Raw genomic sequence first — 26094 nt, 5'->3', positions numbered from 1 at the left:
GTTGCAAATGATCCTCCCAACTGCTACTGAAGACAGCAATGTCATCCAGATAAGCAGCGGAGAAACCCTCCATTCCGGAGAGGACCTGGTTCACCAGCCGCTGAAAAGTGGCAGGGGCGTTCTTGAGCCCAAAGGGCATCACGCAGAACTGGAAGTGTCCCTCAGGCGTGGAGAAAGCTGACCTTTCTTTTGCTCCGTCTGTAAGGGAGATCTGCCAGTACCCTGAAGTGAGGTCAAAGGTACTCAGATATTGGGCAGCTCCCAGCCGGTCAATCAATTCATCCGCCCTAGGGATCGGATGAGCATCAGTCTTGGTGACTGAGTTCAGTCCCCGGTAATCCACACAGAACCTCAGTTCTGGAGTGGTGCCTGGTGGAGCTGCCTTTGGCACTAGAACCACCGGACTGGACCAGGGGCTGCTGGAAGGTTCAATTACTCCTAGCTCCAGCATCTTGGCAACCTCACCATGGATGCTAGCCTTCACCTTGTCTGACAGCCGGTAGGTCTTTGACTTCACTGGTGGGCTGTCCCCTGTGTCCACATCATGGGTACACAGGTGAGTCCTTCTCGGGACAAGGGAGAACAGCGAAGAATACAGCTCCAGTATCTGGCGACAGTCCTCCCGCTGTTCAGGAGTTAGGGTTGGAGAGAGAATCACTCCCTCCACTGACCCATCCTTTTCTTGAGACGAGAACAAGTCTGGGAGAGGTTCGCTTTCCGCTTCCTCTCCCCGATCAGTCACCATCATTAAGATGACCTCGGGCCTCTCATGGTGGGGTTTGAGTCGGTTAGCATGTAGCACCCGTAGGGGCTGTCGAGGGGTCTTAAGGTCCACCAGGTATGTGGCCTTACCCTTCTTTTCTAACACCTCAAAGGGGCCTGTCCAGCGATCCTGGAGGGCACTAAGCTCTCCAGGCTCCATCACCCACACTTTCTGGCCAGGCTCCAATTCCACCTGGTGAGCGTTGTGGTCATACCACTCCTTCATCACCGCCTGGCTGGCCTCCAAGTTGTCAGAAGCTTGCTTCCACAACTTCACCATTTGGCTCCTGAAGGCCAGCATGTAGCTCACCACATCCTGAGGAGGCTTTCTGGGAGACTTTTCCCATCCATCCTTCACCAGGCTGAGAGGACCGCGTACAGGGTGCCCATACAGAAGCTCAAAGGGGCTGAAGCCCACTCCCTTCTGTGGCACTTCCCTGTAGGAGAATAGCAGACAGGGTAGGAGGACGTCCCACTTCCTCCGCAGGCTTTCAGGCAGACTTCTGATCATGCCCTTCAAGGTCTTGTTGAACCTTTCTACCAGTCCATTCGACTGGGGGTGATAGGGAGTGGTGAACCGGTAGGTCACTCCACACTCCTTCCACATTGCCCGCATGTATGCTGACATAAAGTTGGTCCCCCTGTCGGAAACAACTTCCTTGGGGAATCCCACTCGGGTAAAGATCCCCATCAGGGCCCTAGCCACCACAGGTGCAGTGACAGTCCTCAGAGGTATTGCCTCTGGGTACCGTGTGGCATGATCCACCAGAACCAGGATAAACCTGTGACCAGCTGTTGTTGGTGGATCCAATGGCCCTACAATGTCGATGCCCACCCTTTCAAAGGGGGTGCTAACGACTGGAAGTGGTTCCAGGGGAGCTTTCAGCTTCACTCCTGTTTTCCCACTGGCCTGGCAGGTTACACACGTCCGACAGTAGGTGTTAGACGCCACTTTCATCTGAGGCCAGTAAAAGTGGGGGACAAGCCGAGCAAAGGTCTTGTCCTGACCTAAGTGTCCTGCTAAGGGAATCTCATGAGCCAATTCCAGCAGAAAGGCTCGGTACCGTTGCGGGACTACCAAGGCCCTTGATGAGCCAGGTAAGGGTACCTTGGGTTCACTGTAGAGGAGTCCATCCTCCCAGTAAATGTGGTAGTGTCCCGCAACGTCCCCTGCTGCCTGGGCTTCAGCCTGTCGCCTCAGTCCCTCAAGGGTAGGGCACTCCTTCTGGCCCTTACAGAACTCCTCTCTGGTAGGCCCTCCCTCCACATGCCACTCAGCAGGGATGGGCAGGTCCTCCAGAGAATCTACTTCCCCCTTCATGGACTCCTGGTCCACCACCGCAGGTGGCCGATCTGTCACATGGGGTGTGGAAGCCGAAGCAGGCTTCTCCTGTCTTCGGGTCTGTTCCTTTTTGGCAGCGGGTTGGGCCATTGTTCCAGGCTCCAACCCAGGCGAACTCCCTCTCCGGGCAGTCGCAGACCTTGTGCTCACACAGGCCCAGTCAGGTGTACCTAGCATCGCTGAATGCGTCCGGTATTCCACCTCTCTCCAAGCATTATGCTCCATGTCATTCCCCAACAGAAAATCAACTGGCACGGCAGGGCTTACGGCAACTCGAAGTGAACCTGCAACCCCTTCCCACTCAAAGGGAACCTCAGCCACGGGATAGTGGCCCATTCTGCAGTCAGCCATCGCGGCGGGGTGGAGTACATTGGGAACCACCTGCTCTGGAGACACCAGTTGACTTCTCACCATAGTCATACTGGCTCCTGTATCTCTCAGAGCCTCCCCTCTTTGGCCATTGATGGTGATCCATTGCCCATACTTAACAGTATTTGGGGGCACCTGGATCTTAGGAACCATCTCCCGTTCTCCCAGGGACACTAAGGTGACACCCGCCCACTCACCCCCCTTATCTAAGGGCAACTCCTCCCCGAGCGCTACACTAGCTACTCCCGGGGCTTTGCCTCCGGTGGGAGGGGGTGGTTTCTTTGGGCATCTGACATCTCCCTTATAATGTCCAACACCACCACACTCAAAGCAGTGGAGAACCCTTGGCTGCTGGCTTTGGCCAGGATGAGGGTTTCTGGGCGGGTTAGCCTTAGGGGTGAAACCTGTTCCCTTTCCCTGGAAACTGTTTTGGGGACCTTTAGAGAACTCCCGCTTTTTATCTCCCCCCTCCTTCTTCTGAGGGGCGCTCTGTCCGGCCTTTTGGGAATCCCCTCCAGTCCCCTTTGAGGACACTCAGGTACTTGCCCAGATGTCCGCCTCCTCTGCAAGCTTCCGGGGATTGGTCAGCTTGCTGTCCACCAGGTGCTGGCGCAGCTCGGGAAAAAATTTCTCGAGTAGATGCTCTTTAAGAAAAAGATCATACAACCCCTCATAATCCCTTACCTCACTGCCCTGTACCCAGCCCTCCAAAGCCTTCCTCGCATAATCCAGGAAATCCACCCAGTTCTGGGTGCTTAACTTGTGGCTCCCCCTGAACTTCTGGCGATACTTTTCTGGGGTTAGCCCAAACTTCCTGATCAATGCTAGCTTCATGGGGGGGGTAGTTAGTCTGCTCCTCTGGCTCTAAAGTTAACAAGGTGTCTCGACCAGTGGGAGGCATATACTTATACAGCCCACCCCCCCAGTGTTTTTCCTGGATCCCATGGGCTCTTAAGGAGACCTCATAGGCAGCCAGCCATTTGGCTATATCATCCCCCTGACTATAGCTGGCAACTATATCCTTAGGCAGGTAGGGTCTGGACTCCCTGGTTGGTTATCTGGTTTCGCTGCCACCATTTGGAGTTGGAAAGGGTCCCCGTTGCAGGGCCTGGAGTTCTAACTCTTTTAGTTTGAATTCATGAGCCATTCTCCGCTCTTCCTTCTCCTGTTCTAATCTGGCTAACTCCCACTTCAGCTTCCTTTTTTCCCTCCTGTCTGTGAGCTCCGCTTCGGTCAAGCTTCCCCCGGAGACACTACTGCCCCTCCTAGAAGAAGTCATTGGTTCGGGGAGTAGATTTCCCACCTCTGGTTGGAACAATCCCTCTACCCCCATGACCGTGCCCCGGTCTGTCTCCCCATCCTCCTCCTTCTCTTCATTGCGCGCTTCCACCCAAGCCCTCAAACTGGTCTGGAGTTCCCCCTTCTTGGCACCACGCTTAAAGAACACTCCCATTTGTTGACAGAAATCTTTTAGCTGGGCCAATGGATAAGTGTCCAGTTTTTCCAGTGCAAATTCCATTTTGCAAAAGGCAATTCAAGGTCAAGCACACAAAAAGGATAGAGTTGCAAGGGCAACCTGAAGCTACCTCCACCCCACCACCAGGAATAAATTTGGAAAAAGCAAAAGTAAAAATTAGGAAGGCCGCCAGGAGAAAACTCCAGGTGTAGGTTAGTGGATTACACTTAGTTACTACAGAGTAGTCGCAACCACAGTCAGCATCCCACCACTAGACACCAATATGTTGGACCTAGAGTTGTCAGGTCACCCAGGGTAGCCTAGCCTAGGGTAAGACAGTATCAATAGAGGCACATGTGTAAAGGTTGCAAACCACCCAGCAGTAATTTAATGAAATATCACTCAAAAATGACACTACACCAAGGTTTGTGTAAAAATAAGAGCTGGTTTATAAAAATAAACTTTGGTCTTGTTGACTTTCTTTTTTTACGCGATTTCAATGCATCACAGAATCTTACAAATCATTACTACTTTTACTCTCATTAGTCAAACTAATAACAGTCACTTTAAGTTGAGCTTATACAGTTCTAATAGACTTTCCTTCATACATGTAAGGTAGGTTAAATTACAGTATTTAGCCAGCACTTTTCACTGTTCTGTATTGCGTTCATTCAACAGAGTTACAACACTTTCAATGACTCATGGGATATGTAAATTGATCTCTCTCAAAGTGTTAGCCTCCCAACCCTTCTTCTTCCTGTCCCAGCAAACCGGGGTTATTGCCAATACTGATCGGGGACAGTCCCCACACAAGCCCAAATCGATATCCCGTTTACAAGGGGAAATCCAGTCAGAGCGACTACCAGGACTCCTAAAGAGATTCACAGAGGAACTGGATTTAGTGAAGACTTGTAGCCGGATTTCCAGTTCCCAATCCTCTGTTCACCCGGGTTGACTCTCACAAGGACTATCCCCTGCTGCTGCGTGGGGTTTCAAGGACTTTCCCTGTCCTCACCTCACTTCTCCCTTCAGCTTCAGTCAGTGGGGGCTCAGGGGATACCCTGGTTGGCTTCTCTCCAAACCTCCCTGTGGGCCCAGCTTACTTGGTGGGTGCGCGAGTGAAACACCCTTCTCCTTCCGCTGGGACCTCAATTTACTCACAGACCTCCGGGGTGTAGGAAGGCAGCAAGACGTCTTCCAGCCCTCCGCTTGCAATCCGCTCCGACCGGGGGTTGACTTGGGCCTCCCACTGCCCGGCGGAGAGTCTTGGTCTCCGCGTAGATCGCGCAGGGGGAGACTGACTGATTCCGCCCTCACTCCGGAAGCGCCGCTGAAGAGACGCTACCTTCGCGCCTCACTCCCTGGGCATGCGCGGGAGTAAATCCGCTTCGGAGACGGCACCGCCCACAGCCGGGGAAGAACTCTGCTCAGGCTTCCTGGCCTGCGCACACGGGGAGACGCTATTCCGACCCCTTCTCCTCACCAGCCAGATGCCAGGAAACCACCGGACACTCCCAGACGGCGGGGGCTTCAACTCCCTCAGCAGGGGAGCCGCCTCTGTGCACCACAACGGACGGAGGGGGGCCCCTCCTGGCTGAATGAACGACGAGGGGGAGTAAGGTAGGGGAACGCTTCGGTCTCCTTTCCTCCTCCTACTCTTCGCGGCCAGGTCCGATGAAAGCGCTCACTGTGCTGGTTTTTCCTGCTGCTCTGAACTGGTAGTTCTACCGCATGGGGGATTCTCTCAGTTGGGCCTGATCCACAGGAAGGGAGGCAGATACGCAGACTGGGCAGCAGTTCAATAAGGGCTGACAACCCTGACAGGATCCCCCTTCTCCTTCTCACAGTAATCGATGCTCCAACCAGACCTCAGAGTTTCTCTTCCACCAAGCACCAACAAACCACTATCACTCTTCCCAAAATGGCTGCCCAGCATTCCGCCTTATATAGGCTGACCCTCAGAGGTCCAGAAGGGACCAGAAGGTTCTGGAATGCCCTACTCTATCCTATGGGGCAGGTTCCAGGTATGTCAGTTGTGACAGTTGGTAGCCACCATTTTGTGACTCCAAGGGAATTCCTATCAGGAAAGGCCTCTAGGCCTGAGGTAAAAAACTATGAGGGCGAAAGAGCACCTATCCCCCAGACCAACACCATAAAAATCTAGTGGACACAAAATTAAATAAAGGCATGAGGGGCAAAAAGGGGACAAAATAAATAATAAATTGGAGGGACTACGCAAAAGGCCAGACAGGTCCAACACTTCCACACTTGTGGTGGCCAAAACGATTCAAAAAGGGGGTGGTGATGGACAGAGTATCCGAGTTAATCAGAACACTCCTACCCAGTCAAAAGATCAGGGCTTGATCCATCACCGTTTTTTAGCTCACTGCACCATCCCAGTTCAGAACCTGGCTACATGCAAATTAGTCTGTCCCTGGCCCAGTGCATCATGGGAACAGGGCAGACCAAACTACCAAGCCAATTCTTTACTGGAAAGGAAACAAACTTCCGGGGACCGGTTTCTGGCATTACAGCCGCCTTCGGCCCGGATTGCTTGAATCCTGATGGTGCAGTGAGCAAGGGACTCACATCTGAGCATACCCTTCCACACTTGTGGTGGCCAAAACGATTCAAAAAGGGGGTGGTGATGGACAGAGTATCTGAGTTAATCAGAACACTCCTACCCAGTCAACAGATCAGGGCTTGATCCATCACCGTTTTTTAGCTCACTGCACCATCCCAGTTCAGAACCTGGCTACATGCAACTTAGTCTGTCCCTGGCCCAGTGCATCATGGGAACAGGGCAGACCAAACTACCAAGCCAATTCTTTACTGGAAAGGAAACAAACTTCCGGGGACCGGTTTCTGGCATTACAGCCGTCTTCGGCCCGGATTGCTTGAATCCTGATGGTGCAGTGAGCAAGGGACTCACATCTGAGCATACCCTTCCACACTTGTGGTGGCCAAAACGATTCAAAAAGGGGGTGGTGATGGACAGAGTATCTGAGTTAAGCAGAACACTCCTACCCAGTCAACAGATCAGGGCTTGATCCATCACCGTTTTTTAGCTCACTGCACCATCCCAGTTCAGAACCTGGCTACATGCAAATTAGTCTGTCCCTGGCCCAGTGCATCATGGGAACAGGGCAGACCAAACTACCAAGCCAATTCTTTACTGGAAAGGAAACAAACTTCCGGGGACCGGTTTCTGGCATTACAGCCGTCTTCGGCCCGGCTTGCTTGAATCCTGATGGTGCAGTGAGCAAGGGACTCACATCTGAGCATACCCTTCTACACTTGTGGTGGCCAAAACGATTCAAAAAGGGGGTGGTGATGGACAGAGTATCTGAGTTAATCAGAACACTCCTACCCAGTCAACAGATCAGGGCTTGATCCATCACCGTTTTTTAGCTCACTGCACCATCCCAGTTCAGAACCTGGCTACATGCAAATTAGTCTGTCCCTGGCCCAGTGCATCATGGGAACAGGGCAGACCAAACTACCAAGCCAATTCTTTACTGGAAAGGAAACAAACTTCCGGGGACCGGTTTCTGGAATTACAGCCGTCTTCGGCCCGGCTTGCTTGAATCCTGATGGTGCAGTGAGCAAGGGACTCACATCTGAGCATACCCTTCCACACTTGTGGTGGCCAAAACGATTCAAAAAGGGGGTGGAGATGGACAGAGTATCTGAGTTAATCAGAACACTCCTACCCAGTCAACAGATCAGGGCTTGATCCATCACCGTTTTTTAGCTCACTGCACCATCCCAGTTCAGAACCTGGCTACATGCAAATTAGTCTGTCCCTGGCCCAGTGCATCATGGGAACAGGGCAGACCAAACTACCAAGCCAATTCTTTACTGGAAAGGAAACAAACTTCCGGGGACCACCCTGATAGCGGAGTGCCATCAGGGTGTGCTTCAACACCTGGATTACAGTGGAGCTGGTATTTGTGTGAGTGGTGTAAACAAAAAAGTGTTAAAAATTGTCCAGGTATAACTTGTGTGAAATACAAATTTATTCTCAAGCTACTAGACAATATTAAAGAAAGTGTGTGGATACAATAAGGTACGTTATGACCATGTGTATCACTATGTGCTAGGTCTACATGTTTCAACCCGTATGGTGGAAAATACCGGGACCGTAGGAAAATGGGTGGTCAAGGCACACTAACGCCCTGCCAGTCCTAGCTTCCTTAGACCTACTGACAAAAATCTGTCGTAGGGAAAGATCTCGAACCCGAGTGGGCGAGAGAAAAGCAAAAAGACCTGTTGGAGAGAAAAGAGAAAAAGTCATGAGTATACCGGTTACAAACCTGTAACGAAGTGCCGTGCTGACTCTCACGTGTCTGCTTACTTACTGTGCATCCCATTCAGAGCAGATTAGAATCGGTTGTGTTATGCAAGGCTACCCACCATTAGCTACTTATGATGGTGCTTACATGTGTTTTAATAAACATGTACTATGACAAAGCCTATTCGAGGCTCATACTGGCACACTTATCAATTGTGGCGTGCTCAGTGATCAATATGTCGTTATTTTATCGGTCAGAAACACTCATCGATTAATTGTGCGTGGCTCGATTTCTCACATTGACACTAGCGTGAGATAACAACGACGTGTGGTGCATTCTTTATCCTTTCGTACACTCAGTCACACTAGACAAACACACATTCAACACACATAAAAAGACCAAAGGTGAACAGGGCTTACTCCTGCTCCGGGTCTTAAGGCTTCACGGGGTGGAGGGAAGGTTGGCCTCTCAGAGGAACATATTCTATGGTGGGGAGAAATGGAAGAAAGTTCGTCAAAGTTCCGGGCTGGCGGGAAGTTACCCGACACCTGGTCGGCACCCGGGCCGTCTGAAATTAGCTTACTTACAGTTTCGTAGAGGTTCAGTGGCAATGTACCTACTCGCCTCTCCAAGCCGCCCCGCTAACGAAGAATGCCGTCCGGCGTGATTAATAGACTGAGACCGGCTTCCGGGGTGATTCACCCAGATCAATCCAGCTTTATGCCAGGCAGTAATACCGCACTCAACCTACGGTGTCTTACTGGTGTTATGGGCAGGGCTAGGAATATTAGAGAAGAGGCGGTGATAACGTCCCTCGATGCTAAAATGGCATTCAATATGATAGAATGGCCCTTCCTGTTCGCGTCTCTTGAATGATTTGGAGGAAAATTCTTGTCATGTGTACAGCTCCTCTACTCTGGTCTCCTTGCACGAGATACAGCGATTGGCGGACGGTCAGCGATTTTTAAACTGCAGAAAGGGCATCAAGACAAAGCTGTCCATTTTCTCCACTGATATTTGCATTGGTCCTCGAACCTCTGGCAACCTGGATTAGAGGAGACCCCCTTATCAGGGGACTAAATCGGACGGTGGAGTGGGAGGACAGAATCTTCCTCTATAGCGATGATATTTTGCTCTATTTGGCCAAACCATATTTCTCAATACACAGAATCTTACACAAATTTCCCCTCTTCCAAAAGAACTCAGGATAAATTACTCATATATTCTTGTGCGGGGAATGCTTCAATCTGCCCAGCGGTTGTGGAGCTAGACAGTTCCTGAAGGCTTTCAGTATTTGGGGGATCTACGTCACGGCAAATCCTACTGCATTTTACTATAACAATTAAGCCCTCCACTATGTCGACTACAAGAGGACGTGCAGAATTGGAAGACCCTCCCCCTCACGTTGCTGGGTTGAACTTCTTTATATAAAATGATGGCCCTTCCCCGCTTCGTTTATGTCTTACAAAACACACCATTACTTGTCCCAGCCAAGTATTTCCAAGCAATAGAGTCAGAAGTACGCACAGTTCTCTGTAATGATGGCATCCCACGCACAGCGTGGACCAAACTCATGAAAAGCTGGTATGACGGAGGAATAGCCCTCCCAGCAATTGTAAGTTATTATTGGGCCTCTCAATTAGCTGTCACCAATCACTGGGTACACTGGCCAGGAACTGAACCAGCCTACAGGATGGATGGACATAATATGACCCCTGGGAATTATTTGAGTGCAATCTATGGGGGGAGGGGGGGAAGAATGGGCCAAAGTATACACCAACCGCAACTACTGTCACGTTATGGCACACTGCAACGACCGCCCTGGGGTTGAAAACGGACCAACTGGGGCTGTTAGCAAAATGTCCAGGATTCGATAGATGGGACGTGATTGGTCTTTCGAAGCTGGGTGATGTGTGGGCAGTGGGGGAAGGTTGTCCCCTTCAGTGACCTCCAACGGGAATATGAGCTAGGTGCAGGGGAAACTTTTAGATACCTTCAGGTCCGCTATGCACTACATAGGGCAGTCCCCAGAGGTTCTGATTTCCCGGCCTCTTCGCCCCTGGAGGGCAGACTCCTTGATGACTATATGAAGGAGAAGGCGATGTTTCTGACTTCCAGGAAAATACTAAACAACACACCGGACACATTGGGGAAAATACGTGCAAAATGGGTAGACAATGTGGGTGATATGAGAGATGAAGAGTGGCCGGAGGCACTGGCATCACTCCGGGAAGTGGCGATTTGTTCCCGGTTTAAATTAATTTAACTTAAGTGTCTACATAGAGCATATTACACCAGTGTAGCGTTGGGTAAAATGGGTACCCTAAGCTCCTCACGATGCCCTAGGGCGGTGGTTCCCAAAGTGTGCGCCGCGGCGCCCTGGTGCGCCGTGATGAGAAGCCAGGGGCGCCGCGGCGCCGCCCAGGATTTCGCTCCTTTGTGCTGAAGGTGATCCCAGCCCTCGCCCTCTGCATTTAAATGGCTCAATTAAGAGCTCGGTGCGATTACGGAGAGTGCTGTGGACATTGCTCTATGGTTTGTTTCAGAGTTCAAAGCAGTAGTCTTTGTTCCTGAATGAACGTTTTTGTTCATGGTAAATACAAGTTACACAAAGCTCTGGTGCTTTCCATTTTACTTTCCCTTTCCCTTTCGTGGAGTGTGGCGGCGTCTGTATATGGTTTCCTTCGGAGTTCCAGCCGGGTGCGTCTTGTGTCATAAATCGGAATTGCATGAATTGTAGGCAGAAATAGCTTCGAACACGTTCTTGTGGCTGACAGCACGGCAGAAAATAGAGTGGGAGAATGCTGTCAAAACAGCAAAGGTTGTTTGGATGTATGGAATAAAGGTGGACAGCCTCGAATAAGTGTGATAGCAAGTGTACAAAGAAACGGATATTTTAAAATATAGCTTACAAATATTTCTTTGTGGCAAATACTTTTTGAGGGAAGGGTACTCAATTGTTTTTATTCGCAAGGAAGGAGCATTACCATGAGGCGTCAGAGCGCTTTACATAAGAACCAGTTGTGATACATAAGGATTTAGGATTACATGCATTACATAAAAGATACAAGCAGTAAAAAATTGCAAATGTACAAATTATAAAGTCATACAGGGAAGAGATATAATCAGAAATAAATTGCAAATGTACAAGTAGTAAAGTCCCACAGGGAAGAGACAAATATAAAAAATTGCAAATGCACAGGTTGTAAAGTCACTCAAGGAAGAGATACAAATGGATAAACTCTAAGAGTCACATAGGAATGGTAGAGAGTACAAAGGTCTACTGCGGTGGTTCGCAAAGTGTGTGCTGCGGCACCCCGGTGCGCCGTTAAAAAAATGATGGGGAGCCACGGCCCACTGCCAATTAGGTCAAGGGAGCCACGGGTCAAAAAAGTTTGGGAACCACTGCCCTAGGGGGTGCGGCTCCCAGCCTGGGGGCGCTCCCAGCCTCGGAGTCCACCACTGGGGTCCTGTCGATGAACGAGCTCCACAATCAGAAGCAGCACAGAACATCACCCACTTACGTTTCTTTCACCCTCTGTGACCCGGATGTCGTAGCAGTACGCCAGGAGGATATCGACCAATGAAAGGTACGCCTGGTGGCGGGCCTTCTTATCCAGCAGGAAAGACTTGTTTCTGAAGTTCCGCAGCTGCTGTTTCTCTTCGTCAGAAAATACAACTAGAAAAAAAAGACAAAGCAGTGCTCAGTTTTATACCAGCCCCCCCTCCTCCCCCTTCCAAGGCCAGATAATCAGCCTCCAACAGAATTCTGTTATCCTGGAGACATCAGTCAGTGACTGAAGTAATAGTAAAAGAATTGAACTTTTCTTCCTAAATAAAGTAAGCATCATGGTAATAAGGTACAATATGCAGTGGAAATGTAAACATGGGTTAATGTAAACTATAAATGTGCCCCGAACGGAGAAGATGAGTAATTATTAGGGGGGAGCAGAGACAAAGGGGACACTGATTATTAGTGAGTGTTGGACAGGCCACATGAAGGGCCGCTCTCCCCCGGCCCAACCAGGCCCGAACCAGCCACGCAAGTACCACACACCACCATTACACGTCCACCGTCCCCGCAGGGACCCCTACACTCGGACCTGTTGACCGCGTAGGCCGACCCACTACCGGCCTGCGCGCCCATCCTGGGCGCCATCTTGGACACTCCACCACGAGGCCGCCTGGCCCCCGATCGACCTCAACCCTGGGCCTGGCCAGGCCTCAGACATTCCGGCACCAACATCCACCCAGGAGGTGAGCGGGCTACTTGGTCAGTCAATGGGAGCAAGAGGTGTCGATGGCTCTCCCCCGCCAAGTACCGCTCGCCCATCGCCTCCCCGGGCGCTGGCTCCACCCCCCTGCTGGGTGTCTGAACCCCCTCATCCCGGACCTCCCGACCTCCAAGTGCGAGGGTCCGGACATCAAAGCACACCAGCCCTATAACTGGGGCAGCTCCAGAGCCGGACGGGAGTTGTATCTTGGAGTCGAGAGACGCAAAGAAGAACTCATCCTTGACGGACTACTGGCGCTGCCGTAGCTCTGTCTTGTGCACCCTCGTCTTGCCTGCTGGCGCTGCCGCGGCTTTGGGAACCACCCTACCCTTCATCGTCGTCGGGACCTGCTGGCGTGGCCGCGGACCGTTTGTAACCACCACCTTCATCGGGACCTGCTGGCTCTGCCGCGGACCGTCGTCTTCCTTCATCCATCTCGGGACCTGCTGGCTCCGCCGCGGCCCGTTCATCTACACCACCGAGCTCGAGGATTGAGAGCTATTTCCTTCTCTTTGGTAACAAGACTGTCCCGCTACCCCTTTTCCCAAACAGAGACCAGAATAGAGGGGACCCCTGAGTCCAGACCTCCTTGTACCATTCTACCGTACTTGAAGAATTGCCTATAAAGTATCGTTGAACTTTATCATTGTGTGGTGTCCGTCTGTGGGGGGGGAGTTACTTGTCTGTACGATTCACTGGAGACGGCTCTCCCCGGAGACCTCTCCCCTTATCCTCGGCCGACCCTCCCGGTCCGTCTAACATTGGTGGCCAGCGACGGGATCCGAATCACCGCATAAACCGTACAGAGAGTAGCTCACCCCACGGCGAATCACGATGTCAACTAAAGACAGCGGATCAACGGAGAAATTCCAGATGGAGAAATTGGACGAGTACAGCCATCGTGAACTTAAACAGTTCTGTATCGAATTAGGTATCGCTACCACCGGACTAAATACCAAAGATGACTTTAAGCAGGCCCTGGAATCTTGGGCAGAAACCGGGGCTGCCGGAACCCCCGATCAAGACATCGCAGCACAAACCCCCATGGCCCCTGAAGAACGAAGAACGGGTCTCTCGCCAGACGAGATCCAGGAACGAGAAAGAACCCGACTACACGAGCTGGAAATGGCCCGGCTCAAAATGGACGTTGAACTAAAGTTGGCCGAACAGAAAATCAACTTAGAGCACCTGCGTCTCCGAGAAGAAAGAGAGGAGAAACAGAGACAAAGGGAGCTCGAGGAAAAGAAACTGGCATATGAACATGAGCGGAAATTAGCTGAAATCGACCTACGCAAACAGAATAAAGAAGCAGGGGTGCCCGAGCAACCCCACACTCCAGGGGCAACAGAGAAGAAGGTACACATCCCCAAGGATGTCGTTCGAGAATACTTCCGAGAGGACGACATCCAGCAATGGTTTAAGGCCTATGAAATCGCTATGACTGCACACCGGATCGATAGAAGCGATTGGGGGGCCGGTCTGTGGGGGAGATTCCTCAATGAGGGCCGCGACGCCCTGCTGCAACTCCCGGACCACCAGATGACCTCCTATGACCATATGAAAGCTGCACTCCTCACCCGCTATGGCCTCACACCCGAGATGTACCGTCAGAGGTTCCGAGACTGCACCCGCATCCCAGGTACAACTTGGGTGGACTATGTCAATTACTTTAGCCGAGCCTTCGAGGGCTGGATCAAAGGAAGCAAGGTCACAACCTACGAACAACTGTTCAATCTTATGGTATGGGAGCATCTGTCGAACAATTGCTTCATTGAACTTCGTCAGCACCTCCTCGACAGCAAGTTAACGGATCCCCGGCAGCTCGCAGCCGAAGCAGACCGGTGGGAGATCACCAGAGTGAGTCGAAATGGGTCCTCCGAACAGAACCGGAACAACAACGGTCAGCACCGTCCCCGAGGAAGTGGAGGCCAAGGACGCGGAAGAAGCAACGCTCCGGTCACCCCCACTACCAGCCCCACCCCCCCGGCCAACCGGGGCAGCACCCCAGCGCGACCGGGACATCGAGCCAATGTTACCTGCCATCGATGCCAACGAGTCGGACACTATGCAAACGACCCAAACTGCCCCCAGTACCAGAGCCCAAGACCCCGCCAAGTAGCCGCTGCTGCTCTGGGGGAGGAACAGATCTCAGAGGAACAAGAAGAATATGAACAGGAACACCAAGAATGGGAGCCAGCCGCCATGGCTCTCGCCTGCCTAGGGGGGAGAGACATGGTCCCGCGGGTCCCCCTACCCGCTAATACCCAGAAGTACAGCCAATGGGTGGGCATCAATGGACGCCGGGCTGAAGCCCTTCGTGACACTGGGGCCAGTGTAACAGCCGTCCGCTGTCACCTGGTGACCCCCGAACAATACTTACCAAACATTCTCTGCCCTGTACGTTCAGCCGATAACTCAGAAAGTCTGTGTCGGATGGCCTGCGTCCCCTTCGAATGGGGAGGGGTCTCCGGAATGTTGAAGGTGACGGTCCGAGATGATGCCCCCGTAGACTGCCTCCTGGGTAATGACCTGGAAAGCTCTCCATGGGCAGCAGTCGAACGAAAAGAGCACCTGGGGATGCTGGGCGTCCCGGACTGGGCGTGCGTCACCACCCGGTCCATGATCGCCCGTGCCAACACCCGCCCAGAGGAACTCGAATGGCCGGCGCCACCGCCTCCGGTCGCCCCCGCCGAAACCACCGACCGTGACGTCCCCCCCGAACCAGCTCAACCTCCAGACCTCGCTAACCTCGACCAGTGGCCTCAAGAGGGGGGGCCCACGCAAGAACAATTTCGCCAAGAACAAAAGACCTGTCCCTCCCTCGAGGGACTCCGCCAGCAAGCGCTAGCCCAAAGCGCAGGGGATACCTCCGGAACTCACTGGGTCTACTGGGACAATGATCTGCTGTACAGTGAGCAAAGAATCGCGGAGCTGGGGGCCAGCCGAGTCCTAGTGGTACCCCTCCGTTTTAGAGACTTTCTGCTAAACCTGGCCCACGATGTCCCCCTGGCAGGACACTTGGGTCAAGACAAAACCTATAGCCGCCTGGTGACCCACTTCTTCTGGCCCAAAATGAGGGACAATGTACACCAGCATTGCCGATCTTGCCCCACGTGCCAAGCCAGTGGGAAGAGCGGCCGCAAACTGAAAGCCCCCCTGCAACCTTTTCCCGTGGTCACCACCCCGTTCGAGAGGGTCGGAATCGATATTGTAGGGCCCCTGGACCCGCGCACAAAACAAGGCCATCGATTCATCCTGGTGCTAGTGGACCACGCCACCCGCTACCCGGAGGCTGTTCCCCTGCGGACTGTGACAGCCCCGGTAGTCGGCCGGGCCCTGATGGGGATCTTCTCCCGGGTAGGCTTCCCCCGGGAGGTCGTCAGTGACAGAGGCACGAACTTTATTTCGAAATATATGAAATCTCTCTGGCAACAGTGCGGGGTTACCTACCGGTTCACGACCCCCTATCACCCTCAAGGAAACGGCCTCGTTGAGCGGTTCAACCGCACGCTCAAAGGGATGATCGGGGGGTTGGAAGAGCCCCTCCGTCGCCAGTGGGATGTGCTGCTGCCGTGCCTCCTCTTCGCATATCGAGAGGTTCCCCAGAAGTCCCTGGGCTTCAGCCCATTTGAACTGCTATATGGACACCCCGTGCGCGGGCCGCTCAGCCTAGTTAAGGAAGGCTGGGAGATGCCCCCGCTAAAGAACCCACCAGATGTTTTCCGCTACCTCCTAACACTCCGCAACCAGACCCGGCGATTCCGAGGACTAGCAAAAGCCAACCTAGAGGCCAGTCAAGAGGACATGAAAAGGTGGTATGACCGGAATGCCTCCTCCATCGAATTTGAACCGGGGCAACAGGTATGGGTGATGTCCCCCACCGAACCCTGCGCCCTACAAGACAAGTGGACAGGGCCCTTCAAAGTGGTCGAGCGCAAGGGTCCGGCTACCTATCTCATCGACTTGGAATCTTCCCGGAACCCCCTCCGGGTCCTCCACGCTAACAGACTGAAACCGCACTTTGTACGGACAGAACTCAGCCTCCTGATGGCCACAGACAATGGGGCTGAAGAGGACTCCGAGCCCCTCCCGGACCTCCTACGAACGCGGGAGAAAGATGGTTCCGTAGAGGGGGTCCGACTCTCAGAGGCCCTCACCCGAGAGCAACACCAGGAGTGCCAAGTTCTCCTGTCACAATTCGCCAGCCTGTTCTCCCTCACCCCAGGTGTCACTTCCTGGTGTACGCACGATGTGGACACGGGGGACAGCCCCCCTATCCGCCACCGGGCCTACCGCGTGCCAGATCGGGTACGGGCCTGCATCCAGGAGGAAGTAGCCAAAATGCTCACGCTCGGGGTCATCGAGCCCTCAGACAGCCCCTGGGCCAGCCCTGTAGTACTGGTCCCCAAAGCAGCTGCCCCCGGCACCACACCAGAACTCCGGTTCTGCGTCGACTACCGGGGCTTGAATGCGGTCACCAGGACAGACGCCCATCCCATCCCCCGGGCAGATGAACTAATCGACCGCATGGGAGCTGCCCGCTACCTCAGTATCTTCGACCTGACGGCGGGCTACTGGCAAATCGGCCTCACACCCCGGGCACAAGAACGTTCTGCCTTTTCCACTCCCGATGGCCATTACCATTTCACAGTCATGCCCTTCGGCATGAAGAATGCCCCAGCAACATTCCAACGGCTCGTCAATCAGGTCCTGGCGGGGCTCGAAGGATTCAGCGCCGCCTACCTAGACGACATCGCTGTATACAGCAACCAGTGGTCCGAGCACCTCCACCACCTCCGAGCAGTGCTGCACGCCCTTCAGCAAGCTGGCCTCACGATCAAGGCCAGCAAATGTCAAATTGGGCAAGGGTCTGTAACCTACCTCGGGCACCAGGTGGGAAGCGGCCTGGTGGCCCCTCTGCAGCTAAAAATTGCCGCCATCCAGTCCTGGCAGCCCCCCATTACCCAGACCGAGGTACGAGCCTTCCTGGGCCTCACGGGCTATTACCGAAGGTTCGTGAAAGACTATGGTACTATCGTGAGGCCCCTCACAGAGCTCACGTCAAAAAATCAGCCCCAGAAAGTCAACTGGACCCCAGAGTGTCAAGCTGCATTTGAACAATTGAAAGCCGCCATGTGCTCCGCCCCTGTGCTCCAGGCCCCCGACTACAGCCGGGAGTTCATCGTCCAGACGGATGCCTCCGACCATGGCATTGGGGCAGTCCTGTCTCAAGTGAACACCGAAGGCCGTGATCAGCCGGTGGCCTTCATCAGCCGGCGACTCCTACCACGGGAACAACGCTGGAGCACCATAGAGAGGGAGGCCTTCGCGGTGGTATGGGCCCTCAAGAAGCTCCGGCCCTACCTTTTTGGCACACCCTTTCGGGTACAGACCGACCACCGACCCCTGCAGTGGCTGATGCAGATGCGGGGGGAAAACCCGAAGTTACTACGCTGGTCCATCTCCCTACAAGGGATGGACTTCACAGTTGAACATCGGCCTGGGCCAGATCACGCCAACGCAGATGGCCTGTCCCGGTTCTTCCGCCTCGACGAGAAGAGTCCCCAAGAGAATGGGTAACTCTCCCCGCCTTCAGCTGGGGGGGACGCATGTTGGACAGGCCACATGAAGGGCCGCTCTCCCCCGGCCCAACCAGGCCCGAACCAGCCACGCAAGTACCACACACCACCATTACACGTCCACCGTCCCCGCAGGGACCCCTACACTCGGACCTGTTGACCGCGTAGGCCGACCCACTACCGGCCTGCGCGCCCATCCTGGGCGCCATCTTGGACACTCCACCACGAGGCCGCCTGGCCCCCGATCGACCTCAACCCTGGGCCTGGCCAGGCCTCAGACATTCCGGCACCAACATCCACCCAGGAGGTGAGCGGGCTACTTGGTCAGTCAATGGGAGCAAGAGGTGTCGATGGCTCTCCCCCGCCAAGTACCGCTCGCCCATCGCCTCCCCGGGCGCTGGCTCCACCCCCCTGCTGGGTGTCTGAACCCCCTCATCCCGGACCTCCCGACCTCCAAGTGCGAGGGTCCGGACATCAAAGCACACCAGCCCTATAACTGGGGCAGCTCCAGAGCCGGACGGGAGTTGTATCTTGGAGTCGAGAGACGCAAAGAAGAACTCATCCTTGACGGACTACTGGCGCTGCCGTAGCTCTGTCTTGTGCACCCTCGTCTTGCCTGCTGGCGCTGCCGCGGCTTTGGGAACCACCCTACCCTTCATCGTCGTCGGGACCTGCTGGCGTGGCCGCGGACCGTTTGTAACCACCACCTTCATCGGGACCTGCTGGCTCTGCCGCGGACCGTCGTCTTCCTTCATCCATCTCGGGACCTGCTGGCTCCGCCGCGGCCCGTTCATCTACACCACCGAGCTCGAGGATTGAGAGCTATTTCCTTCTCTTTGGTAACAAGACTGTCCCGCTACCCCTTTTCCCAAACAGAGACCAGAATAGAGGGGACCCCTGAGTCCAGACCTCCTTGTACCATTCTACCGTACTTGAAGAATTGCCTATAAAGTATCGTTGAACTTTATCATTGTGTGGTGTCCGTCTGTGGGGGGGGAGTTACTTGTCTGTACGATTCACTGGAGACGGCTCTCCCCGGAGACCTCTCCCCTTATCCTCGGCCGACCCTCCCGGTCCGTCTAACAGTGAGCAGTAGAGAGGAGGGGGACACTGATTATTAGGGAGCAGTAGAGACAAAGGGGGACACTGATCATTAGGGAGCAGTAGAGAGGAGGGGGACACTGGTTATTAGGGAGCAGTAGAGACAAAGGAGGACACTGATTATTAGTGAGCAGTGGAGAGGAGGGGGACACTGATCATTAGGGAGCAGTAGAGGTAAAGAGGGACACTGATTATTAGGGAGCAGTAAAGACAAAGGGAGACACTGATCATTAGGGAGCAGTAAAGACAAAGGGGACACTGATTATTAGGGAGCAGTAGAGGTGAAGAGGGACACTGATTATTAGGGAGCAGTAGAGACAAAGGGAGACGCTGATTATTAGGGCGCAGTAGAGACAAAGGGGGACACTGATCATTAGGGAGCAGTAAGGACAAAGGGAGACACTGATTATTAGGGAGCAGTAGAGGCGAAGAGGGACACTGATTAATAGGGAGCAGTGGAGGCAAAGAGGTACACTGATTATTAGGGAGCAGTAGAGACAAAGGGAGACACTGATTATTAGGGAGCAGTAGAGGTGAAGGGGGGCACTGATTATTAGGGAGCAGTAAGGACAAAGGGGGACACTGATCATTAGGGGGCAGTAGAGACAAAGGGGGACACTGATTATTAGGGAGCAGTAGAGGTGAAGGGGGACACTGATTATTAGTGAGCAGTAAAGACAAAGGGGGACACTGATTATTAGGGAGCAGTAGAGGTGAAGAGGGACACTGATTATTAGGGAGCAGTAGAGGTGAAGAGGGACACTGATTATTAGGGAGCAGTAGAGACAAAGGAGGACACTGATTATTAGGGAGCAGTAGAGACAAAGGGGGGCACTGATCATTAGGGACGAGTAGAGGCGAAGAGGGACACTGATTAATAGGGAGCAGTAGAGACAAAGGGAGACACTGATTATTAGGGAGCAGTAGAGCCAAAAGGGACACTGATCATTAGGGAGAAGTAGAGACAAAGGGAGATACTGATTATTAGGGGGCAGTAGAGGTGAAGGTGGGCACTGATTATTAGGGAGCAGTAAGGACAAAGGGGGACACTGATCATTAGGGGGCAGCAGAGACAAACGGGACACTGATTATTAGGGAGCAGTAGAGGTGAAGGGGGACACTGATTATTAGTGAGCAGTAAAGACAAAGGGGGACACTGATTATTAGGGAGCAGTAGAGACAAAGGGGGACACTGATTATTAGGGAGCAGTAGAGGTGAAGGGGGGCACTGATTATTAGGGAGCAGTAAGGACAAAGGGGGACACTGATCATTAGGGGGCAGTAGAGACAAAGGGGGACACTGATTATTAGGGAGCAGTAGAGGTGAAGGGGGACACTGATTATTAGTGAGCAGTAAAGACAAAGGGGGACACTGATTATTAGGGAGCAGTAAGGACAAAGGGGGACACTGATCATTAGGGAGCAGTAAGGACAAAGGGGGACACTGATCATTAGGGAGCAGTAAAGACAAAGGGGACACTGATTATTAGGGAGCAGTAGAGGCGAAGAGGGACACTGATTAATAGGGAGCAGTGGAGGCAAAGAGGTACACTGATTATTAGGGAGCAGTAGAGACAAAGGGAGACACTGATTATTAGGGAGCAGTAGAGGCGAAGAGGGACACTGATTATTAGGGAGCAGTAGAGACAAAGGGAGACACTGATTATTAGGGAGCAGTAGAGGTGAAGGGGGGCACTGATTACTAGGGAGCAGTAAGGACAAAGGGGGACACTGATCATTAGGGGGCAGTAGAGACAAAGGGGGACACTGATTATTAGGGAGCAGTAGAGGTGAAGGGGGACACTGATTATTAGTGAGCAGTAAAGACAAAGGGGGACACTGATTATTAGGGAGCAGTAGAGGTGAAGAGGGACACTGATTATTAGGGAGGAGTAGAGGTGAAGAGGGACACTGATTATTAGGGAGCAGTAGAGACAAAGGAGGACACTGATTATTAGGGAGCAGTAGAGACAAAGGGGGACACTGATCATTAGGGACGAGTAGAGGCGAAGAGGGACACTGATTAATAGGGAGCAGTAGAGACAAAGGGAGACACTGATTATTAGGGAGCAGTAGAGCCAAAAGGGACACTGATCATTAGGGAGAAGTAGAGACAAAGGGAGACACTGATTATTAGGGAGCAGTAGAGGTGAAGGTGGGCACTGATTATTAGGGAGCAGTAAGGACAAAGGGGGATACTGATCATTAGGGGGCAGCAGAGACAAACGGGACACTGATTATTAGGGAGCAGTAGAGGTGAAGGGGGACACTGATTATTAGTGAGCAGTAAAGACAAAGGGGGACACTGATTATTAGGGAGCAGTAGAGACAAAGGGGGACACTGATTATTAGGGAGCAGTAGAGGTGAAGGGGGACACTGATTATTAGTGAGCAGTAAAGACAAAGGGGGACACTGATTATTAGTGAGCAGTAAAGACAAAGGGGGACACTGATCATTAGGGAGCAGTAAAGACAAAGGGGACACTGATTATTAGGGAGCAGTAGAGGCGAAGAGGGACACTGATTATTAGGGAGCAGTGGAGACAAAGGGAGACACTGATTATTAGGGAGCAGTAGAGACAAAGGGGGACACTGATCATTAGGGAGCAGTAAGGACAAAGGGGGACACTGATCATTAGGGAGCAGTAAAGACAAAGGGGACACTGATTATTAGGGAGCAGTAGAGGCGAAGAGGGACACTGATTAATAGGGAGCAGTGGAGGCAAAGAGGTACACTGATTATTAGGGAGCAGTAGAGACAAAGGGAGACACTGATTATTAGGGAGCAGTAGAGGTGAAGGGGGGCACTGATTATTAGGGAGCAGTAAGGACAAAGGGGGACACTGATCATTAGGGGGCAGTAGAGACAAAGGGGGACACTGATTATTAGGGAGCAGTAGAGGTGAAGGGGGACACTGATTATTAGTGAGCAGTAAAGACAAAGGGGGACACTGATTATTAGGGAGCAGTAGAGGTGAAGAGGGACACTGATTAATAGGGAGCAGTAGAGACAAAGGGAGACACTGATTATTAGGGAGCAGTAGAGCCAAAAGGGACACTGATCATTAGGGAGAAGTAGAGACAAAGGGAGACACTGATTATTAGGGAGCAGTAAGGACAAAGGGGGACACTGATCATTAGGGGGCAGCAGAGACAAACGGGACACTGATTATTAGGGAGCAGTAGAGGTGAAGGGGGACACTGATTATTAGTGAGCAGTAAAGACAAAGGGGGACACTGATTATTAGGGAGCAGTAGAGACAAAGGGGGACACTGATTATTAGGGAGCAGTAGAGGTGAAGGGGGACACTGATTATTAGTGAGCAGTAAAGACAAAGGGGGACACTGATTATTAGTGAGCAGTAAAGACAAAGGGGGACACTGATTATTAGTGAGCAGTAAAGACAAAGGGGGACAATGATTATTAGGGACGAGTAGAGACAAAAGGAGACACTGATTATTAGGGAGCAGTAGAGGTGAAGGGGGACACTGATTATTAGGGAGCAGTAGAGGTGAAGAGGGACACTGAATATTAAGGAGAAGTAGAGACAAAGGGAGACACTGATCATTAGGGAGCAGTAGAGAGGAGAGGGACACTGATCATTAGGGAGGAGTAGAGACCGAGAGGTACACTGATTATTAGGGAGCAGTAGAGGTGAAGGGGGACACTGATTATTAGTGAGCAGTAAAGACAAAGGGGGACACTGATTATTAGTGAGCAGTAAAGACAAAGGGGGACACTGATTATTAGTGAGCAGTAAAGACAAAGGGGGACACTGATTATTAGGGAGCAGTAGAGGTGAAGGGGGACACTGATTATTAGGGAGCAGTAGAGGTGAAGAGGGACACTGAATATTAAGGAGAAGTAGAGACAAAGGGAGACACTGATCATTAGGGAGCAGTAGAGAGGAGAGGGACACTGATCATTAGGGAGGAGTAGAGACCGAGAGGTACACTGATTATTAGGGAGCAGTAGAGGTGAAGGGGGACACTGATTATTAGGGAGCAGTAGAGGTGAAGGGGGACACTGATTATTAGGGAGCAGTAGAGACAAAGGGGGACACTGATTATTAGGGAGCAGTAGAGGTGAAGGGGGACACTGATTATTAGTGAGCAGTAAAGACAAAGGGAGACACTGATTATTAGTGAGCAGTAAAGACAAAGGAGGACACTGATTATTAGGGAGCAGTAAAGACAAAGGGAGACACTGATTATTAGGGAGCAGTTAAGACAAAGGAGGACACGGATTATTAGGGAGCAGTAGAGAGGAGGGGGGACACTGATTATTAGGTAGCAGTAAAGACAAAGGAGGACACTGATTATTAGGGAGCGGTAGAGACAAAGGGGGACACCTGTCATGTTTTGGTTGGGGAGGCGCGGGCCGCTATTACCACTATGTTGTGGCTCCTGACTCATGCGTGGGGGGCTCCTCTCCTGGTGGGTTGGTACTGCCCAGTGAGTTTTCCTAAGCACTTAAACCAGGTCTTCCATTGGCGATACACACTGCGACTGCTCTCACCGCAGGCCGTGAACTAGCATATGAATGCCTGGAGGCACTCGAATCCTGTTGCTCTGTTACGTATATAAACAAGAGCACCACCCTTTATCTCACAAGACCTTCCTGTGATTCACTACGCCCTTATACATGTGTTCACTACAAGATACCTGGTTGTTCACATATTATTAAAAGGGCACATCACCATAGAGAACTTTGATAAGAGGAAGAATCTATACAGATGATGAATGTTTTTATATGCTTGTTTTTCCCTCAATATGTGTTTTGTATCACTAGGTTGGGGATGAGTACCAAGAAAATAGGTACCCATCAGCGCTAAGACGCTCTACACCTTGAAGAATAAGGTACCACAGGTTCACGGGCTCTAGGCCTGGCACCTGCCATTTTTGAATCCTTCACTATTTTAGTGATATTCACGTTCATTCTGGTCCTGACGAAGCACCTACGGATCCGGTAGGGGCCACTACAGAGCGCGAAACATGTTGACCTAGTACTATTTACACTTTTGTCCACTAGAGCACCCGTCCTGTGAGTAGCGGCTAGTTACACAACCGCCCCTCTTATTTGTTTTCATAGGGAATCTCCAGGACCCACACCCTTTTAATTGATCATCCGGACCCTTGAATAAATAGGTTCTGGGTACCGTATGGTCATTTTAATTCACTTCATTTCCTTAGGCCCTCACACCCACAAGCACAATTGCTGCATCTCCTAAAAAGATCTCCACCAAAGAGCCCTCTTGCGGGGCCCGTGAGGGACTGCAGCACTGCCCACACGAGGAGCAACGCCCGATGATGATATACGACACTCGCAAGGGTGTCTGAGGGCACTAGAGACAAAAGGAGGAATTTCCTCACTACACCTCACACCAACCATCTAAGAGTGTGACCAACAAGCAAGTTCTCTTTCTGTACTACCTCTCTTCCTCTCGGACCAAGAGTTCTTGGTTTACCTCTTCCTTTTCTTCAGAGGAACTTTTGCCACCTTAGTGCAGACACGTATTATCGGTGGGAGCATTGGTACTGGACCTCGTTTTTCTAAATTTGCTCCCTGTCCCCCCTCTTTCTTGTGTGAAAGATCTAAAAGATGGCCTAAATCTTGAAACCAATCTCAGACCCGTTGTGGCAACCAGCGTCGGGATTTTGATGCAAAACCCCTGCCAGCGCCTTCGGAGCCACTGTGTTGGAAGGACATTAGTTGTGTCACGCAAGCAATTTCTTAGCCGTGGAAAGCAGCTCGCGGGCGGAAGTGGTGCGAGGTCGATCCCGCGCCTTAATGACTTGACTGACAGAAATGGCGTGGCGCAGCTTACCGCTGGCTGTCAACAAAAATGAAATTGCTTGTTAAAACGTGCACGTTATTACAGTGATACTTTGTGCACGTTAATGCATTCTTTCAGACCGTTTTACTGACCTGGCTGTATTTAAAGATGGCGAGCTTGCATGCACTCATCTGAGGGAGTTTTCTCTAATAGACTCTGGCACGGAGGTATATTTTATTTATCAGTTGAGAAATGTTGAGCAGTTCTTTCTGATGTACAAAAAAGAGCAACTACTTTAGAGACAAGCAATCTCCATCAAAACAACCAGTACGCATGATAGTAACGTGGCTTCTATTGCTGTGACATTACTCCTATCATTCCAACGTGGCCGCAGAACTTAAGGCGTGACATGGATGTTGTGCAGGCCCTTTTGTATGTTAATTATGGGTTGGCAGTGAAAACTCAGCCATTCTTGGAGTGGTGGCAAATGGTGAGTATTGGATCGAAGGCTATTGGAGGAGAAGTTTTGTGTGCTAATTGTAAAAGTGCACTATTCTTTTAAGTGAGACTTTATCGTGGGGGAGATTTCTAAGGTTTTATGTCGTTGTATATTTTGCACCTGGATTAGCGACTCACTTAACAGCTGCTAATATTACCCACTAATTGCTTCTTGTTTACGTGCGGCAGAGTGGTGCTCGCGACGGTCAAAGGCAGACATGGCAGGAGCCACAAAACATGCGGCCGAGTGGTGCTAACGACCCGTGAAAGACAGATGGTGGCTGCGCGCGTGCAAGCTCGTGTGAACGCAAGCGCTAGGCCAGCCAGTAGCACTTTGAAAACTCACCTACTAAATGTCTCGCAGAGCAGCGCAGGCGCCGACTCAGCAAGACCTAAAAATCACTTTATGTGCCTCAAGGTGATAACAGCTCCCCGACCATGTTCCACTTGAGAAACAAGATGCTTGCCAGGTTTTGGGTCTTGGCTATAATAACAGCCACCTCTTTCACAAGGACTTTTCTGGATCATGGCATTAAAGGAGTGTCCAGAGTAGAGATTAAAGAAGTTCTCCTCGACTCCGCCCGCATCTCTTACAATCACCAGCAAGAGGCATTCTAGAAGTTTGCTGGATGAGGTCAGTT

The 26094-nt window shown here is 51.9% G+C and overlaps 1 protein-coding gene across 2 annotated transcripts in view; it reads right to left on the bottom strand.

The window, feature by feature from the left end:
• The window catches only part of SHQ1 (SHQ1, H/ACA ribonucleoprotein assembly factor), a 195057-nt gene that overhangs the window by 134603 nt on the left and 34360 nt on the right, over positions 1–26094 (bottom strand). For both annotated transcript variants that reach the window (XR_013601159.1, XM_078661878.1), the window contains exon 8: positions 11749–11903. Coding sequence is in view for 1 of the 2 variants with exons in the window: in XM_078661878.1 (XP_078518004.1) it covers positions 11749–11903 (155 nt within the window). In the remaining variant the exon portion in view is untranslated. The remainder of the gene's footprint in view (positions 1–11748; positions 11904–26094) is intronic.

This window comes from Lissotriton helveticus, chromosome 9 (assembly GCF_964261635.1).
Source record: "Lissotriton helveticus chromosome 9, aLisHel1.1, whole genome shotgun sequence".
Lineage (NCBI taxonomy): Eukaryota > Metazoa > Chordata > Amphibia > Caudata > Salamandridae > Lissotriton > Lissotriton helveticus.
The sequence above is the reverse complement of the archived record's forward strand: the minus strand, read 5'-3'. Positions and strand labels throughout refer to the sequence as shown.